A 21,293-nucleotide genomic window follows, 5' to 3' on the forward strand; every position below is an offset into this window, starting at 1 on the left:
AGAAAAGGGAACACTCCTGCACTGCCGGTGGGAATGTGAATTGGTACAGCCACTATGGAGAACAGTATGGAGGTTCCTTAAAAAACTACAAATAGAACTACCATATGACCCAGCAATCCCACTATTGGGCATATACCCTGAGAAAACCATAATTCAAAAAGAGTCATGTACCAAAATGTTCATTGCAGCTCTATTTACAATAGCCCGGAGATGGAGACAACCTAAGTGCCCATCATCGGATGAATGGATAAAGAAGATGTGGCACATATACACAATGGAATATTACTCAGCCATAAAAAGAAACGAAATTGAGCTATTTGTAATGAGGTGGATAGACCTAGAGTCTGTCATACAGAGTGAAGTAAGTCAGAAAGAGAGAGACAAATACCTTATGCTAACACATATATATGGAATTTAAGAAAAAAAAATGTCATGAAGAACCTAGAGGTAAGACAGGAATAAAGACACAGACCTACTGGAGAACGGACTTGAGGATATGGGGAGGGGGAAGGGTGAGCTGTGACAAAGCGAGAGAGAGGCATGGACATATATACACTACCAAATGTAAGGTGGATAGCTAGTGGGAAGCAGCCGCATGGCACAGGGAGATCAGCTCGGTGCTTTGTGACCGCCTGGAGGGGTGGGATAGGGAGGGTGGGAGGGAGGGAGACGCAAGCGGGAAGAGATATGGGAACATATGTATATGTATGACTGATTCACTTTGTTATAAAGCAGAAACTAACACACCATTGTAAAGCAATTATACCCCAATAAAGATGTTAAAAAAGAAAAAAGTCACGTTCCTCTGGCTCCAGAACTGTGCTCTTAACCACTATCCAATATTCTAACTATGCACAGGATCGCAGGGACTTATAAAAAGTCACCTAATCTGGCAAAGAGAAGATTATTGGTGACACTCAAGAAAGTAGTTTTGAGTGTGGTAGAATCCAAAGCTGGGTTCTAAGGGGCTGAACAGTAGCGGAGGATGAGACCAAACATGATCACCTCCCAGCACCAACCCCAGCACACCAGATGAACTTTCCAGAAGGACTGCACTGATGACCATTATCTCGGCTCCAACTCCATCGTAAGCATGGACCCATGAGCCAGGAAGCAGGTTTCTCTGCAGTCTTAATCCAATCTTTCCCAATGGTCCCTCTCAATAGCTGTGGACCTCAGTCCTGCTCTTCAGTTGACGTGACCGCCCTTCACTCCTTGAGAAGGGCCTATGCCTTTCCCAACTCTGCAGCCTCTTGCTGCGCCTGTAGAGGTCTGTCTTTGCCCCACCTCACCCCAGCGCTGTGAATCACAGGCGCTTGCATTCTGTGATGGGTGGGTGCCTCTCGGCCGTAAGCATTTGGGACACAGCTGTCAGTGTCCTGCCCATCTCAACTGGCACCCACGTGGCCAGGCCCACCCAGCAGATGTGCGCTCTCCGTATTCAGTCCCCAGGCCCCTCCCTGCCTCGTGGCATTTCGCCTCCTCTGTGCCAGGCACCCACCTAAGGCACTACCCATGTACATTTCCCATTGTGTTTTGGTGGTTATTAAAATCTCCACTTTTAGAGAAGGAAGCATGCTTGCAAAGGTTCAGTAATTCGCCCAAATGAACCGAAAGCTCTGTAGAACTTGTCACATTCTGCCCTGGATTATATTTTGGTAGGTCCATCTTACATTCTCTATCAGACCGTAAACCTTTTGAACCCAAGTGCTCTTTTTTTCCGGCCACGCCGCAAGGCTTGTGGGATCTTAGTTCCCCAACCAGGGATTGAACCCGTGCCCTTGGCAGTGAAAGCACAGAGTCCAAACCACTGGACTGCCACAGAATTCCCCCAGGGGCTGTTTTATTTGTCCAGCTTGGCCCTGTATACTTATCGGTTGACAAATGTTGGTGAAAATGAATGGGGAGCACAGAGGATTATATTAGTAGAATTAAGGGACGTTTATTATATGTAAATCTTTTCTGATTATAATATTATCAACATTACATAGTTCTAAACATTCAAATTCAGGAATGTACAACATAGATGAAAGCCCTCCAAATTCCACTCCTCAAAGATAATGACTATTAACAGTTTGGTCTGTGTTCTTCAAGATTTTTCCTACGTATGTACTGACATATCATCACAAACAATTCTTTTACAAAAATGGGATCATATGATATACACTGCTCTTTACCACTTTTTTTCACCTAGCACTATTTTAGATACATAGATCTGTCTTATTATTTTTGTTTTGTTTTGTACCTAATAGTTATGTTATATACATTGTATGGACATAACATTTTATTTAATGACTCTCCTACTGACTGACACTTGGGTGTCCTAAATTTTTTTTATTGAAGTATAGTTGACTTACAATATTGTGTTAGTTTCAGGTGATTTACTTATAATAGCCAAGACATGAAAGCAATCCAAGTGCCCATCAACAGATGACTGGCTTAAGAAGATGTGGTATAGGGACTTCCCTGGCGGTCCAGCGGTTAAGACTCCGCGCTTCCACTGTAGGGGGCATGGATTCGATCTCTGGTCAGGGAACTAAGATCCTGCGCATGGTGTGGCAAAAAGAAAAAGATGTGGTGTGTGTATACACACACACACACACACACACACACACACACACACACACGCTGGAATATTACTTAGCCATAAAAAAAAAAGAAATATTGTCTCCTGAATGTCACAACAAACATCTTTGGAGGGAAAATAATTTTAGAAGAACCACGTTCTGGTGAGGAGAAGCACCAGCAGGATGGAAGAGAGTGATTATGCCACAGATGGAGCACATCTGATGAAGCAAGTAGGCAAAAGGGCGTGAACCAGGAGCGGGGGTGGGTGGACTTGTAACTTAGGAAGGGGAAGAGGAAGGGACACCTAAGGGAGGGCCACCGCTCCTTGCAAACAGGATAGGCTGTTTGGGGAAAGAATCTTGGTTTTGTGAGCTGGTGCGGAGGACAGTTACATACAACATATTTTGATGTTGAGGGGAGGGGATTTGAAGAAGTGCACGTCAATGGGTCTCCATTTTCTTTGTCATTGATATAGGAGGTGAGGTTGGGTACTGGGGGGGAGCGCGGCTGGTAGGGGGGGCGGGTATCAATACTAGAGGTGAGAACATGCGAAAAGATTTGGGGGACAGCCACTTAATTCACATAGATGAGGGCACTCTGAAAGCACGAGAACATTCTCTTAGGTTTGAGGCCCCGGGCTGGGTATGGAGAGGAAGACTCCAGAAGGTCTTAAATGGATTCCTCACAATCCCCAGGACCCCTTCTTCCCTCTCCGCACACCAACTTGTCTTTCTTTCCTCTTTCCTTCAAATCCTCTTTTCCCAATCTTCATCTCTCTCAACGTGGGGCTTTTAGAGTTGGAGGAAACCATTTCTGTTTCTCCCTTTCTGGATCTGCCACCTCCAAGGGACTTCAGAACCGCCTTCAGGGTCAGAAATTACTTCTGGAAGACCCAGCCCATGGCAAAGGAGTTAATAACCATCCTGCCACCAGGTGGCGCACCCTACCCAGTATTTCCCTTCCTGAACAGGCAGAGGAGTACTTTTTGTGCGATATACATGGGATAAATTGAGTATAAAATTTTACACTGCTGCAAAGGTTAATAAACTACACATGTATAGGGGCTTCCCTGGTGACGCAGTGGTTGGGAGTCCGCCTGCCGATGCTCGGGAGGATCCCACATGCCGCAGAGCGGCTGCGCCCGTGAGCCATGGCCGCTGAGCCTGCGCATCCGGAGCCTGTGCTCCGCAACGGGAGAGGCCACAACAGTGAGAGGCCCGCGTAACGCAAAAAAAAAAAAAAAAAATTTACACATGTATAAAGGTCTTATTCTTCGTTTGGGGGCCGTTTCAGGTTAGGGCAATCCAAGCTTCCAAATAAAAACAAATTTTATTCACAATTTGCCCTATGGGTCTCAAAGGTTTAAGATGCAAGAAAAGCAAAACCATGAAGCTTTTGCTCCCCCATTTGGGAATAGATAGAAAATTTTAACTAAGTAATGAGCTAGAGAAGTGTCAATTTCATAAGTTATGAAAGATGTGAAATAAAGCTCAGACTTCCCTGTATCTATTCTAAATCCACTTACTGAGTTAGATTTTGAGAAAACAAAACAAAACCAGATTACAAAAGAAATATTGCCAGGTGGAAAATGTTCCAAGAGTAGAACAGGTATCCGGTGTGAATCTCAGTCTACCAAATGCGAGGTACACAAAGACAGCTTCATTTTCTGCGATTCGAGTTCGTTTCTGTCCCTGAGCTTTCATCCTACCTGACTCTTCCGAAGGTTAACTCAGACCCTTGCCTCCCAGGAATTGTACAGTTTCCGGCTCTCCTGTAGTGACACACGGGGGTGTGTCTTCATCTTCCACATGAAGTTGGCAGGTCCCCTCTTTTCTCTGAATCAACAGGCCTCCCCAGCCCTCCCATTCCCTTCCCTCTTGGCTTCTCTCTCCAAAAAAAGGTGGAGAAGCAACCTCGCCTTTTGCCATTCCTGGAGACCCAGATGTCCCTGAGTAGCTTTACCTCCACAAACCCCTCATGATCCCCTAAGACTATTAGGCTTTTAGAAGACAAAACCCCAAGAACTCACTTACCCCGCACATGTCCCCCGAGGCAATGGGCACAGAGCTTAAGGTCAGCGTGAACGCGAATGAAGGAAAAGGAAAGAAAACAGACGACAATCTCAAAGATGACTGAACCTCCCAGTGCGATCTTACCCCCTAGGGCACGGTTTTGCATCTAGATCACGTGCATTGGGATCATCTAGCTCTTATTTAAAATGCAAATGTCAGGACTCAAGAAACTCAGGAGCTCGAGCGCAGAGCCAATGAAGTTTGAGGACCACTCAGTAGCATCAGCAGCCCCCAGGCCCAGCTTGTTAGAGATGCAAATTCTCAGGCTCCAACTTCAGACCTACCGAATCAGAAACTGATGTGAGACCCAGCAATCAGAGGTTTAACAAGCCCCTCAGGTGACTCTGATGCACGCTCAACTCTGAGAACCGGTTGCCTGCATATTGGAATCACCTGCAAGATTTCAAATCCAAACGCCCAGGCTCTCCCCCAGACCAGTTAAATCAGAAGCTTTATCGGTGGGGCCCAGGCATGGGGATTTTTGAAGAACCTCAGGTAATTTCAACGACAGCCAAGGTTAAGAACCACCGTAGCAAGTGGGGAAACAGATCTGAATCACCAGGACTGTCTCACAATAAATATCTCCTCCCTTCTGGGATAGCATGGTATTGTCCCCAGCCTGAGACTCTCTGCAGTTGTAGCCCTTGTTATTGATGGGACAGGGTCGTCTTACACCTGTGTGTTTGCATGGATTAAACCCTTAAATATAGGACTTAAACCCGTAAAACTCCTTGAGGAAAACATAGCAAAAAACCTCCTTGACACTGGTCAGTGTTTTTTTGGATATGACACCAGAAGCACAAGCAACAAAAGCAAAGATCAGCAAGTGGGACTACATCAAACTAAAGAGTTTCCGCACAGCAAAGAAAAACGTCGGCAAAATGAAAAGGCAATCTATGAAACAGGAGAAAATACTCGCAAACCATCCATCTGATTAGGGGTTAATATCCAAAATACATAAGGAACTCATACAACTCGATAGCAAAAAGCAAACAGTCAACTTAAAAATGGACAGAGGATCTGAATAGACGTTTTTCCAAAGAAGACATACAAATCGCCAGTAGGTACATGAAAGGGTGCTGGGCATCAGTAGTCATCAGGGAAACACAAATCAAAACCACAATGAGATAACCCCTCACACCAGCTAGAATGGCCGTTATCAAAAAAACAAGAAATAGCAAGTGTTGGCGAGGATGTAGACAAAAAGGAACCCTTGTGCACTGTTGGTGAGAATGTACATTGGTGCAGCCACTATGGAAAACAGTACGGAGGTTCCTCAAAAAATTAAAAATACAGTTACCATATGATCCAGTAATTCCAGTTTGGGGTATTTATCCGAAGAAAACGAAAACACTAATTTGAAAAGATATCTGCACCCCCGTGTTCACTGAAGCATTGTTCACTCTAGTCAAGATATGGAAAAAACCTAAGTGTCCACTGATGGATGAATGGATAAAGAAAATGTGATATATATATATATATATATAAAATTCAGCCATAAAAATGAAGCAAATTCTACCATTTGGAACAACATGGATGAACGTGTAGGGCATTATGCTAAGTGAAATATGTCGGACAGAGAAAGACAAATACTGTACGGTGTCTTTATAGGTGGAATCTAAAATAGTCAGACTCAGAATCAGGGAGTAGAATGGGGTGAGGGTGGCACTAAGGCAAACGGGAAGATGTCAGTCAAAGGGTACAAACTGTCAGTTATAAGATGAGTAAGCGCTGAGGATCAAATACACAGCATGATGATTACAGTTAATAAAACTGTATTTCACACTTGAAATTTGCTGAGTAGATGTTAAGTGTTCTCACCACACACTGCCAAAACTGGTAACTATTTCAGGTGATGGATGTGTGGTAATCATTTCACAATATATACATATATCAAACCATCACATTGTACACCTTCAATATATACAATTTTTATTTGCCAATTATGTCTCAATAAAATTGGGGAAAAAAGAAAAAGAAAACCGCCCGTCTAGAGTAATACACGTCAACAGCACGTCCACTGATAGAAACACAATTAGTAAAAATATTAAGATTCTGTTTACACCAAACTATACTAAATAGTCTTCTCTTATGAAAGCCAATTAGTTGCAAACACATGTTCATTTGTTCATGGGCACTAACCACCTGCATGAAAGTATAAAGTAACGGCTGTACTTGAGACTTTAATAAAATGAAATTCTGAAGCCATCAAGTACCTTGAAAACAGGAGTGCAACCAGAGTTCTGCTTTATGAGTTTGGAAATTGCACTTTCCTGTTTAAATATGTGACATGTGCAACCATATGTGGTTCCTTTGAATCTATTTCTAGACACTAAGTATATTTAAGGCAGTCACATGTAGCAAACCGGTTGTAGATACAATTGCACAGCATCTTGTTTCCTCTCCTTCACTACTAAACTAGCTTAAAGACTTACCTAAGTCTCTGTTAGCAGACTTTAATGTGTGTGTAGGAATCGCCTGGGGACCTGGGGCTCTTGTTCAAACGTACGTAGATTCTGATTCATGAGGTTTCGGGTGGGACCTGAGACTCTGTATTTCTAACAAGCTTCCCGAGGGTCACTTCCATTTCTCTCAATTAAATGGGCACTTTGCAGTCCTCATCTTCATCTCCGTGGCATGTGACACCATCCTCATCATCCTTGCTTCCTTGATTTCTTAGACACTGCTCTCCTCGTTTTTCTTCTATCTCTGTCTCCTCCTTTTCATTGTCCTTTTCAGGCTCATCTTCTGCCAGCTGCGAACAATTAGAATTCTTCAAAGCTCAATCCCCCTCATCTTTCCATTTACTCCACACCTTGCCCTTAGCTCAGTGGTTCTCAACTGAGGGGAGGTGTATCTTGTCCCCCAAGGGAGGTCTGGCAGAGTATTTGTAGTTTTCACAACTCCAGGGGAGGGGAGGGAAGGGGCGATGCTCGTGGCGCCTAGTGGGTAGAGGCTGGGGATGCTAAATACCCTACAATGCACAGGACAGCTCTCCCCTCAAAAGCTCCCCCCCCACACACAGACACCTCATCCCAATAAAGAATGCTTTGTCAGTAGCGCTGAGGTTAATAAGGGCAGTGCTTCTTAAACTGTAAAATGCCTGGCAACACCTGGGTCTGTTGCTGAAATTCAGATTCTGATTTATCAGGTACAAAGTGGGGCTTTTCTAAGGAACTCCCAGGAGGCGCTGACGATGTTGGTCCAGGGACCACTGTTTGAATAGCAAGTCCCTAGACTACATCATTTCTGCACAAGGTGTCCGTCACTGTCATTGCTGCAGGAGACTTGAACTACGCATCTCTAGCTCAGCTCTCTTTCTTAGCTCCATAGACTGTGGCCAACTACTGACTCAGCATCTCCAGTTTGGGTATTGGAAAGCTCCCCAAATCAATATTACTAAGCCACACTTGTGATGTCCTACCTCCAAATACGGTCCTCTTCCAATGCTGTCTTGTCCAGTTAACTCATTTTTTACATCTCAGCTCGGTGGCTTTCCTTAGACAGCCTGCCCCTTCTGTTCCCCAACCGGACTCAGTTCTCTGATGTGTAACATGAGAATTACATAATCTTCTAGAACATTCCTCCTTTCCTTCAAAGCACTTGAATCCCCCTCAACACGACTATCTGATTGATGAGTTTCTGAATAAGCTCTGGGGAAACGGGGAATATTTCTATTTTTGCTCACCAGGGTCTCCTCAGCCCCTAGCACCATGCCTGGTCCATGGTGTGCACACAATAGTATTTATTGACTGCCTGAATAAAATGAATGAATGAATGAGTGAATGAATGAATGAGTACAACTGACAGCTTCTAAATACTACATCAATATAATGCAGAATACAAATTCTAAATAACTACATCCTACACTATCTCATAAATGCTGAAATTATGGAACCCAATCAATAATATAGAGTCTTAGAAATGATACCTCTAGCGCCCCTGAAGGTAAGGACTCTCTACCTCCTGTAAGGATGAGAAACCTGTAAGTTTTGGTCTTAGGCTTTTAAAAGAAGAGTCTTCTTCATTTCATGAATCCAAGCATGGCCTGACGTTTTACAGACTAATTTATTAGTATAGTTCATTTAATTGAGATTTTACTCATTTATCATTGATTCAGAATGGCACTTTGGAAGGAGTTTTCTCTTCTCTTTACATTGTGACATCAACTCCTGAAATGGGGAAGGATGGTGACTAGAACTTCTTTCCTTTTACCCCTTCCTACGCTTCTCACGGGAGACAGAACGACTTGTCGGATTGGCGACAGTGGGGAAGTGGTCACTGCGCCTGTTTGTTCCAGTCTCCTCCTGGCTCTTGTTCTCTAGGGGCAGCCCGAGCAGAGCAGAGCACACCCCCTCCTTGTTTCTACCGCCCTGAGGCAGGGCGCCCTCGCTCTGGGTTGAAAGCTTGTATTCCTTCTTCTCTTCTATCTGTAGCTGGGCGGAGCAACTCAATGGAGCCAGAGGGGTTGGAGAGTTATAAGACGACAAACGCAAGCTATTGGCATCAAATTTAGCAAATGCTGGGTCTTAACCCCCACCTGACGTCGGTGTGTATTGCTCAGCTGGAGAGAGGTATAAGTAACCAGGCTTCCCGCAGACCCCAACAACTCTGAAAAGTTCCCTTTCTAAATGGAATCCTAAATTTCCAAGTGAACTTCACCAAGGCTGGACTTGGTGCAACTTTGGTGTCCAGCGCCGCTTAGGGAGAGATCAACCCTGCCCATCACATTCTCGGAAGAAAGCACTTTATACTTTTGTATATAAACCTCGGTATGGTCTCTCTCAACAGAGCTTTCTAAAAGAAGTTTTATGAAAACAGGCTATATCAGGAAAAATGTAAACTCACGTGTGACAATGGAGAAAACCAATTATACCTAGAGTCAGTGGGAATATCAGGAGAAGGTGGGGAGGGGTAAGAACGGGAAGAACGCAATTCTGATTCTTGGAGGTAAAGAAGCGTCACAGGGTCCTATGCAAATGAACATGGCACTCCTTCGTACTTCTGGCTTTTCTTCTTCTTCTTGCAGGATCATAGGAAAAAGCAGAACTAGGGAAATATGGGAACTTGGATCAAGAAAAAGGGACTTTCCTCCGATAAGTTTTAAGCAGGAAGTGGTCAGCGTTCTCATGGTAGAAAGATTATGGAAAATGAAAAAATTATATTTAATAAAAAGCCTACAGAAATGAACTCTGGGTATCTGAGACATTTCTGGAAAGTCTGATGGACTTAAATTCAAAGAAAATGAGAGGAGACCAAATAGTGATTGAGAATACGTAATGCATGGAAGAGCTAACGAACGAAGTATCACCCTTTAAATTAAAAAAATTTTAATATACGATTATAATACATGAAATGTTGAGCATAAACTTTATACACAGCAGAAATGGCTAGTAGAAGAAAATTCCCAGATACTGTATGCTAAAAGAAAAAGATTAGAAATATTCACTGTATGAGGAATGTTCTATATATGTATAATAGCAAGTGAGCATTCCATCATCTGTGACTTGCTTAATGTTGCCTGTGGGAAGCGGGCATGAGGCCCCCAAGCATCATGTCCACCCAGAGACAGTTTTCATGAACTCACAGTTCAGTAGGATGAAAAAGACGGCGAATCCTCAAACTATTAAATTACAGCAGGCTTTAAAGATGCCATTTATGGGCTGGGGTGGGGATGAGGGGGTGGTGGAGGAGAACAGTTAGTAGTTAGATTATTCAGAAATAGACAGGGAGAGAGTGCTCAGTGAGTGAGACTGGAATCGAGAGAGCGACAGAGGGCACTAGAGAGATGCTAAGAGGGTGTCACTGCTACAAAAACCACGGTTTAACATGGGGGTCATGCTGTATGAAAAGAGGAAATGTGTCATACGGAAAAGAAGGCCGCTCACCCGGTTAACGCAGGTTTTTCATCTATGCCTGCACGTGCAAAGGGCAATGCACGGCCAGCCCCATCTTGAGACACCAAATCAAAGCAGTGGAAATAAGTGGTCAAAACAAAGATTTGATAGTCTGTGGTCTCCAATATTTTTGACATTGCCGTCTCATCAATAAACAACATTGAACACACAGCCCTCCCTATTTCTGTATCAATACACTGGGTATATGATAAAATAGCCACAGACACACTTTCTAAAAGATGATTATATCTATTCTTATATTTTCTTCCCACACCCCACTTTGGAGACCTAGCCAAGGGTCTCAGTAGCAGACCGGCAACACCCATGAGGTTCCATTAGGTGGCACTCTGCACCGTATAGGTAGAACCACAGTCAGTGTCCAATTCAGTCAGATACTAGGAAAATTACAGTCAAGACATCCTTTAAATCATGAACACAAGCAGCAGCTCTACTGGTCAGGACTTACGGGACTGCGCATCAGTTGTCCACCTGCCTCTGTCTCTACCCAAATCTGCTCAGTGTGCTTGCCCAAACTGTCTTCACATTTCAGCCCTGGACAGAACTGCCAATCCTGTACGGTTCGATTATATCCCTCCTGAAAACAAGTGCCTAATGGGAAGCAATTTGAGCTGAAGTGCAGCTCCATTTCCAAGCAGTGGGTTAAGAGTGCTGAGGGTTATACACAGAAGGAGAAAGAGAAATTGAGCATACCTGGGGGTTCGGGCTTTCTTTGCTGAAGTGATCCCTGAGTTAACAGTCCCTGGTATCCCAAAGGAAGATGTGGCCCTTCCCAAACGGGGCTCTGCAGAGCAGCTGCTTCAGAAGCACTTGGGCTAGTTTCAGAAATGCAGAGTCCTGGGTCCCAGAGATCAGGACCTCTGGTGTGGAGGCCTGCAACCACATGGTTTCCAAGCTCCTTCGGTGATTCTGATTCCCTGTAAAATTGGAGAAACAGCTGACCTGGCTGGACAGAGCTGGGTCAGTTCGGGGCAGGGCCATCTACTGCCCCTGTGACCTTGGCAGTTGACTTAACATGTCTGACCCCACCTTCATCTCTGAGTTAACCCATCCTCTTTGACACGGGGCTCTTAATACCAGCCTCATAGAGCTGAGGTGAAGATTTAACAGAATAAATGAAGCCTTGAACTTGGCTTTGCTGCTATTTTAATAAATATGATTCCTTCCCTCCTCTTCCTCCTGCAGCCCCCACTCGATAACACTGTCCCGGTACCAGTGACTTCACCCTCCGCCCTTCATCCTAAGATCCTCCTTGCTCTCTCCTCACCCTGTCATCCCCTTGGGGGCCTGTCCTCAAGAGTAGGAGCCAAATTGGTGATTATTTTAAAACTCATTCTTCTAATTCAGCTTCCTTCGAAAGGCAACTAAATGGTGGGAAATGAGGACCTAGGGCAGTGAGATGGGCACTGTAAACCATTTTATTTAATGCATATCACCTGCTTACAAGGTCCTGCTTGGCGGGCCTCCTCTTGGACCTGGCGCAGGAGTGTTACCCACTGTTCCAGGGTGACTGCAGGACAACAGGCTAGTTCGAACTGCCCAAACAGCCCCCCGACCCCTGCTCTTCTTAGCAGCTTGGTCCCCCTGGACAATGGGCCTCAGATATGGGTTCATGGAGATGTTCCTACAAACTTCTATGGCTCAAGACGTAAGCTCAGGAAATTCACTATTCTGAAAGCCTCTGGAATCTCTGACCCGCTACATCTCCTTGGCCAGTGAGAAGTGAAGTAGTCATGTGTATCATACAAGACAAAGATGGTGCCCTAGTTGGCTGTCTCTGTCTGGCCTTTGCTTCAGGGGTGTCACCAGCCAGAAGGACACTGAGAACCATTTTCTGTGTGTGGAAGCATCTGCCCGCCTCACCCTGACCACTGGCGGGCTCTAGGGATGTGTGAAAACTGCCACGAGGCCACGGGGGCTTCCTGTTATCCTCCAGAACCTAACAGACTCTCTCTGGAGGGTGCTTGTTGTGAGACACTGGGACTCAAACCTCCTCAGTCAGTTTGTCTGGGCTCTTCCAAAACAATTAATATAGATGACGAAGAGGGAGAAGGGATATATACATGAAGAAATACAATCATTGAAATGTCATGGCAAACACGTTAGAAATTAATTACAACCCAGCAGTAGGGTCATCTTGAGGCAGAGCACCAGATCTTACTCAGTTTCTTAACCCACATGCTTGAAAGTTGGGATAAGCTGAAAGAATATGAGTTTGAATGTGACAGAGAGTCCGGCCAGTGTCACCCAGGGAAGGTTTCACCATGCCAATTACAGAAGCTCGTGCTCACTGAAGCAGGTGGGGATTTACTCTGTATGTGTGGGAAAGAGACCAGTTTTAAACCAAAAGTACACACCAAACCACCGCTACCGAACAGAAGAATCCACCTGCAACAACAGCTCTTTCTGTTCATTCTTGTGTAGGACACGAGGCTTGCCGTGGGTGCCTAAAGCCGAAAAGGAAACTGAGAGGGAGGGGAAGGCAAAAGAAGAGAGATGGAAAAACATATAAAACCCCAAACAGTGTGACACTGCCCTGTTGTCATCTCAGTGTCACCAGCATGGATGGCCCGTGTCACCAGGCCTTCTTCCACACAATCTCATCACAAGTTTGGGACTTTCTCCTCTCTTTGTAACCCTTCCCCTTCACTAGGTTGGTTGGTTGGTTGGTTGGTTGGTTGGTTGGTTGGTGCCTCTCGTGTTCTCCTTCATTACATTAACTCAATGACAGGGATTCACTTTCAGTCCTCGTGTTCTCCAGAGAACATCTTTTGAGTCGCCCTCAATCACGTTCTTTGGTCATTTCCCTCCCACACTGATATTTGTACTTCAGAAGATACAAAGAATTCCCAGTGCTTCTTAGGCTCAAGGGCTCGAGCTTCCAGCAGAGGTGACTGGTGGCATGTCCCACTACTAACTGCTCCTGAGGCCTGGTATCCCAAGGCTCTAAGGAGGGATGAGCTTCCACACCAGGCCAGTAAATCTGTCCCATAACCAGTGTTCTCTGCCCACTTGAGGGCGTGCAGGAGAGGTACAGGACAAATCAAACCTTATCCCCACCCCCGTTTTAAAACTGGGGCATAAATACCTCACAGGAGATGCAACCTGGTTCTCTCTGGTTAGGATGAGAAGGAGGAAGTAAATAAAAAGCATGTTTTATGGGGGTGGAGGGGGACAGGTTCCTGAAAAAGAAGAGTGTGCATCCTTGCTGTCCCCATTACAGTTTCCTTGGAGACTGGGGAACAAGACGCCCAGGTTGTTAAGTCACCACTGCCCCCCTCATATACTCTGTATTCCCTGACTACATTTAAGAGACCAGCTGGACCTAAGACCATTCAGACAGATAGAGCTGGAAGTAGATGTGAGGATGGGGCCAAGAGACCCTGAGTCAGCAGCGGGGCTATGGTTAGACTCATCTTCTCTCCGTTCTATGGGCTGCAAACACTTGCTTTGCCTTATTCTCAGCCTTAACACTTACCTGCCTAATGCTTCCCTTGGCTTGGATCCTAACAGATGCCCAAGTCTTGCTGAGGTACAGCCTCTATCCGAGGAGGAAGGACACACCCTGGCCAGGTTCAGGGTTGAAAGAGGTTGGGAACCCCTTGATGGTAGAGTGGGATTTATGGAGAATCAGGAGTCCCTTCTAGAGCAGCGCCAACCAGAAGCGGGTCAGCTGAGAGCAGGACACTCAGAGCTTGGCAGGAGAACTAGCCATCATGCGCTCCTGGTGGCCTGAGTTGGTGGCTTTTGATCTGTGCCATCTATGAATGGCTCCAATAGAACAAGACTCCACAGAAGACTGTCAGGAGGTTCAAAGAGTGACTTGTCGAGATTACAAAGGAATTAAAATGAAAACCATCTGTTGAAGTGCTTTTGGTCATTTCTTACAACAAACCACTGTACACAATCTCATGTTGAAATACGTTGTGGTTTCTGAGTTGCATTGTCCTCAGTTTCCCTTCCTCTTGATCCATTTCAGATATTTAAGTTGTCTTCAAGTGCTTCATGAATCACCAAAATAGCTTAAACCTTATGTGTGTGTGTGTGTTTTTTGGCTGCACCTCGTGGCATGCGGGATCTTAGTTCCCCGACCAGGGATCGAACCCGTGCCCCCTGCAGTGGAAGCACAGAGTCTTAACCACTGGATCGCCAGGGAGGTCCCTGTATTTATGTGTTTTAATAGAAGGAAGTTTATCATGCCAAAGCCAATTTTTATGATGCTATCTTTGTTTTCACCGAAGAAGGCATCTATGAAGTACAATCAAGTTTATAGAGGTTGTCAGATCATTGGCTCTATTCAATCCAGAGATTAATTTGGGAATTTGTGACTCTTATTAATTGATTATGTGTCCTTTGGAAATAATTTATATACTGTGTATGGATAGCCATCCTTAAAGTAAAACCTGTGGCTTTTCCACATACGAGGAAAATACAGTATCTCCCAGCTCATACTCTCAGATGTGAACCCTTACACACTATCTTCCAAAGGGCACAGACACCTCTGTAGATAACTTCTTTCACGAAATAAAAGCAAATTGGTCACGTTTCAAACTTTGAACTCATGCAGATTTATACCCACTTGGAAGGTGTGTCTTCAGAACACCTTGGTCCTTTCTGTTCTTTTTCTGCGTAGTGAAGCCGAAGCTCAAGACTGAGGCTTTCTCAGTGTTAAGGTCGAAAAACCTCTGTTCCTCCCCCGACCCCCAAATTTAAAGGAATCCATGCAGTTGTCATCCCTGCCTGGTAATTCTAAATAAATACACGCTCTTGGGGTCCTTCTTCAGAGTTTACCACCAAAATCGTCTAATGTTGATGGATCAAGTTTTCAGATGATTATAAATATACAGTATTAGTTAACAAAGCAGTTTGAAAGATCATTGGATGAGGCAATTTTTCTTTGGATACAGTACTTTTCAATGCAGATGAAAATATTTGTCTTAGCTTGGTTGCTATAACAAAACATCACAAACTGGGTGGCTTAAAGAACAAACATTTATTTCTCACAGGTCTGAAGGACGGAAGTCTGAGATCAGAGTGCCAACACGATCTGGTTCTGGTGAGAGTCCTCTTGTGGCTTGCAGACTGCCCACTTCTCTTTGTATCCTCAGTCCTCTGGCTGCTTCTTCTAAGGCAGTAATCCCATCATGAGGGCTCCACTCTCGTGATCTAATCACCTCTCAAAAACCCCGCCTCCTAATACCATCATATTGGGGGTTAGGATTTCAACATATGAATTTGGGGGTGGGCACAAACATTTAGTCCACAGCAATATTTAAGCAGGTAAATTATCATCAAAGGTGAAGAGCATCATTTTGCATAAAGGCAGAGCACTTTATTTTTCTCCCATTTGTAAGGAGACTATGTCCATCAACGGCAAAGATGTTTCTATTTCCCCACAGAACCCAATAACAGGCCCAGGGGAAACGAGCGAGGAGCACTTGAGCAGCAACCACCTGCTGGGTGCCAACACTCAGTCTGCACAGAAGGGGGTGCTAGATTACACTCAAGCAATTGGTTGAGGAGTTAACTGTTTTTGTTTTTGGTTTATTCCCACTAATTAACTCTGGTGCATTTTAATGTCATATAGGTAGACCCTGAGCATTTTTTTTTTACCCTATTTCCACACATACCAGTACTTCTTAAGGGTAGAAATGCAGTTCTTCTCAATTTAGTGACTGTGTGTTTACGTAATAATCACAATTCCAGGAGAATCAAAGTGCCATGTCCTCTACTTGCCACCCTTCTCCCAACAGTATTTTATACAGGAGCAGAAGGCAGAGACTCAACTGCAAATGGAGACAGAGAGAGCTAAGAAAGATGACTTGACGCTTATATAAATCCCAATTTTCCAGTTCCTCTGTCATCTATCGGTGACTCCTCTCCAATATGGGCAATCTCAGGGCTTGGAAAAGTTTAAAACACTCTTTTGGTGGGACACGGATGAGCCAATCTAGGCAGCCGAGCCTCTCCTTGGTAAGTTAGGCAGTCACATTTTGCAAAGAAGGGCTAGGCTGTCTCTTTGAACACCTGACTGTAGGTCACGTGATTGTCTGTGGCCAGGGCGTTTTTCAGACACTGCCAGAAGTACGGATGAGCCTGTGGGTTTGTTGGCCACTCAAGGACAGAACTCCCACAGAGCCTCTTCCGGAGCTGGAGAAACTTGGACTTCTGAAGGGGCTTCTCAAGGAATATCAAGATAATTACGTCCACTTTTTCATCCATGAGCCTCTGATGGGACAAGTAAAATGCTATCTTAAAATTCTCAGTCTTTGCATACTTGTCTGTCATGACAAACACTGTCTTTTTGCTAAGCTGTATGCTCTGGGAAAGATTTTCCAGAACAGGCTGCCCTGGTAACCAGTCCCTTTCCTCGAGACATAAATTAAAACATTTCTCTCTTGGGTCTTCCAATTTGGCCACCAGCTCATCCAAAACCCACTCTGTCACTGCTGGGTCTTTAGTGTCATACACAATAAAAGCATCGTAGCAAGAATTTGGTGATATCAGACGTCGATAGCCCTTTATTTTGGCCTTACAGAAATGGTAACTATACCACACATCCCAGAAATAGAGATGGTTTGCTGTTGTGATCATCATCAGAAAGAGAGCTGCCGATATGGAAAGTGAGAACAGGACGAAGTTAGTCAGATCTAACTCACAGGTATATAGATCCAGAGACACTACACTCTGGCCCTTGTGTGCTCCTGGTCCCATACAAGTCACATCTGTGGCCAAGTAAGGAATCGTCACCTCTGTATGGTTAACCCACCAGACAAACCACACAGCATCACAGTTGCACAGAAACCGATTGTGATGCAAAAACAGAATGTTCAGGTTGTTGAGGACGTTTTCTGGAAAACTAGTCTTTTGGATAACCTGGATTTTATTCGAGCTCAGGTCCAGATGCCGTAACTGGAAAGCATCTTGTAGAAAATACTTTGTCAGGTGCCTGATTTGATTGTTCTTAAGTATGAGTTTCTTGAGGCTGTGGGAACAGTTGGATAATCTCTCAGGGACAGTCTTCAGTTGGTTGTAGCTGAGGTCCAACGTTTCTAGATTGCTCAGGTACTGGAGTCTTCCCCAGTTGAAAGACGTGAGCCCATTTTTGGCCAAGGAGAGAGTCTTCAGATTTGGAGGCATACCATCAAAAACTCCACTAGGTAAGAAACGCAGGGAATTTTCAGAGATGTCTAATTCCTCTAAGCTCAGCAGATTCTTAAAGAGTTTTAAGTATCTATTATCACCATCTCTCCATAAAATATCCAAATGATTGCCTCTGAATTCCAGAATTTTAAGAGATTCGCTCTCCATGGTCCTGCTGGTGGAGGTAGCGATGTCATTGTTGTTCATCATCAGTTTCTTCAGAACCTTTAGGTTCTTGGTGAAGTTTAGCATGTGAGTTATTCCTTCTGATTGAAAATAATGGCTGTTACTACTTATATCTAGGACTTCCAGGTTGCGTAGCTCCTCAAATGCCGTTGAGTAGAGTAAATCAAGCCGATTGTTAGAGAAGTCCAAATATTTCAACTCCACTAAAGGCTGAAATTCACTACCATTAAGCGTCTGGCTAATGCTATTTCCCGATAAGTTTAGGCATTTGAGGAAAGAAAGATGCTGAAACTCAGAAGACTTGATAAAAAATATATTATTTCCACTTAGGTCCAAGGTCGGCCCATACTTGTAACAATCTTCATTAAGAGACAAGAGAGAAGGAGGCTCTTTGCTTTTGGACCTGCAACTCCTTGCAAATTCATCATACTTGAAATAATGTAATGCTTCAAGGACGTGGGGCCCATGACCTTCTACAGAAGTTCTCATGTTAGAGCAGAAGCCATCTTCACTTGAATCTCCTGAAGGTGATATTTTATTCACTGAGAGATCTATGAATTTCAATGTTTTAAATTGGTTAAATATGCTGAGGTCAGCGATTTTTATAAAGTTAGTGCCAAGATCAAGAACTTCAAGATTGGAAAGATTATGTAATGGGGAGAGGTATGAACTTCTCAGCTCTTTAAAGACATAGCCTTTGATCCGCAAAACTTTCAGGTTTTTCAGTGAAGAAAATGCATCTGACAGATTCATAAATGCACGATAGACCTGAAGTTCATAATTGAAAGACAGATCCAATTGGACAAGGTTGTGGAGAAGATGCAAAAATTTGGCATCCCCAATTTCTTTGGCCAAGAAGTTTTGGGAAAGATCTAGTTCTTTAAGTTTGTTAACGTTTTTAAACCATCTTTGGGGCACATGCTGAAGAGAGTTACTGTGTAGACGTAAAATTTGTAATTCTGTCAATGCATCAAAAGCATTTAGGTCGATATGTAGGGGAGAATTATTTTCACAGGGTGTACAAGGAAACGGAGCATTATAACAACGAGGGCAATTTCCACTTAGGTCAAGAACTTGCAGTCGATTGAGGTTATTAAAATCATCTTCTTGGATCTTCGCAATGATGTTGTTATAAAGATAGAGTTCAGTTAAAGTAGGTGGCAAAATAGTGGGGACAGCTGAGATATTGTTATCTTTTAGGGAGAGCAATTTTAAATTTGTCATATTTAGAAAAGCATCTTTTTCAATGGAAAACGAAACATTACAAGGATTGCGATAGTAACAGTTTTGGCCCAGGTAGAGTATTTCGAGGTTGGCCAGTTCTGTTAGGTTCTCTTTCATGATCGAAAAGATGTTGTTGGCCTCAAGGCTCAGCAGCTGTAAGCTGGGAGGAAGATCCTGAGGTATTTCTAGAAGCTGGTTTCCATCCAGGTAAAGAGATTTTAAATAAGTGAGTTTACTAAAGCTGCTGGGTTCAATCTGCAGCCTTCTGGTGCACACATTGTCTTTTGGCCCCGGTCGAACAGGTACACAGTTGCATCTGAAATCGATCTCTACCAGGTGGTCCAGCCGGTAGAAGGACGCTGGAGAGATACCCGCTATATGGTTAATGGTGAGGGTGAGGTTGGTGGCATTGGTGGGAATGTCTCCAGGAATTTCTGTCAAATGCTTGTCTGTGCAGTCCACGATCACATGGGCGTTTGGAGCATCCAGAGTGACATCACAGGGCAGAGTTTTAGGAAACCATCTAGCCCCAAGGAGTTCGGAAATTAGGATCATGTTAAAAAGGATGAGAAATTGTCTCTTCGAGGTCCACATTAGAAACACCTGAAAGTATAAGAAAGAACAAATGGCCCTTCTAAAATACACCAAGAATCAGAATTCAAAATTCCCGTTTGCTGCCTCTCTTTTGCTACATTTGAAACTAAACAGTCTGGGTTGATGGTTCTCACTGGTCTAAACAGCACCCCGACCTCCACCCCATGACTGTAGTTGTCAATTACTGAGGTTCATAAAAAACTTAGTTACATATTTAGCTTTTAGCATCTTAGCTTTTCAGTATTACAGCTTTTAAGTTGGGAGAAGCAGCGCTTTCCTATTCACTGTTATTTAGAATGCTGCAATGGAAGAGCCATCAGTTAGCTGCCGAAGTCTGAAATTTGAGAGGGGTGTGCGGGGGTGAAGGAATGTTAAAATGCAGCTACATCTGGCAAGAAAAACTTTAGTGCAGTTAATGTTTGTTTGTTAAGCCTGCTCTGGCACACATTAGAAGAGCCCTTCACAATACTCGAGCCTCTTAATATTCTAAGGAGGGAAACAAAGGTGATCCATTACCCCCATTTTACAGATTAAGACACAGCTCAGCGATATTAACTGATTTGTCCAAGGTCGCACAACTCCCGCCATTTTGGCACTACTATCTATAAGCCGGGCTTTCCTCTTGGGCTGTTTTTGGAAATCATCTCCGAGATGATTTGGGGATGAACGTTTTCCCTACACATTGGGTTTATATTACACAAATTTGGAAAGGGGAGGGTAGAGAGTCAGGGCACTGCCTGGGTGACCCCCAATGGATCAAACAGGATACTCATGGGAAGGAAAAGGGAGGGGCTGTTAATAATTTATGCCAAGACTACAGGCATAAACTAAGACTCCCTCAGGCCAACTGAGACATGTGGGAACCTACTCTTAATGGCGATTCTTGGGCATCCAGGTTTAGCATGAGAGACACTTGCACCCTGGGAAGAAAGACCTTAAAAGGGAACATGGGACACACTTGAAGAGCTTTACTAACCATCATATTAACTCGAGCTTGCCCTGCGTAGGGTGGTTTAACCACAGGCTTGCTCTCCGGTTTCAGGACTTGTAGCAGTATTTTCCTCCAGAACACTGGTTTTCATTTAACCGGTGTTTATCCATGGAATGATCCAGCCTGTGTCTCTATAGCAGACTTCCAGCTCCATTAATGCTTCTGTCCTCCCAATTGACTGAATCAACCAGTCATACTGATATCTAATAAACCAAGTGTCTACTTCCCTTAATTCCTCCAATGGAGGGTAAATAAGCAAAATTTCCCCTCAGTTTTCTTTTTTTTTTCCGGTACGCGGGCCTCTCACTGCTGTGGCCCCTCCCGTTGTGGAGCACAGGCTCGGGACGCGCAGGCTCAGCGGCCATGGCTCACGGGCCCAGCCGCTCCGCGGCATGTGGGATCTTCCTGGACCAGGGCACGAACCCGTGTCCCCTGCTTCGGCAGGCGGACTCTCAACCACTGCGCCACCAGGGAAGCCCGAGCCCTAACTTTTGATCACGGTGTCCAAAGCCTTCCATAATTTGGCTCCATCTCCTTGTCTAGGTTGACCTCATACAACTCCCCTACCAGCTTCTCTAATCACTGAGCCCAAGACCAGCT

At 44.4% G+C, this 21,293-nt stretch overlaps 1 protein-coding gene across 2 annotated transcripts in view; it reads right to left on the reverse strand.

Moving 5' to 3' along the window:
* Positions 1-15,529: 15,529 nt before the first annotated feature.
* TLR7 (toll like receptor 7) overlaps positions 15,530-21,293 on the reverse strand; it is a 29,816-nt gene continuing 24,052 nt past the window's right edge. For both annotated transcript variants that reach the window (XM_060136975.1, XM_060136974.1), the window contains exon 3: positions 15,530-19,711. In XM_060136975.1, coding sequence (XP_059992958.1) covers positions 16,562-19,711 — 3,150 coding nt within the window. In that variant the 3' untranslated portion in view covers positions 15,530-16,561. The remainder of the gene's footprint in view (positions 19,712-21,293) is intronic.

Source organism: Lagenorhynchus albirostris, chromosome X (genome assembly GCF_949774975.1).
Source record: "Lagenorhynchus albirostris chromosome X, mLagAlb1.1, whole genome shotgun sequence".
Lineage (NCBI taxonomy): Eukaryota > Metazoa > Chordata > Mammalia > Artiodactyla > Delphinidae > Lagenorhynchus > Lagenorhynchus albirostris.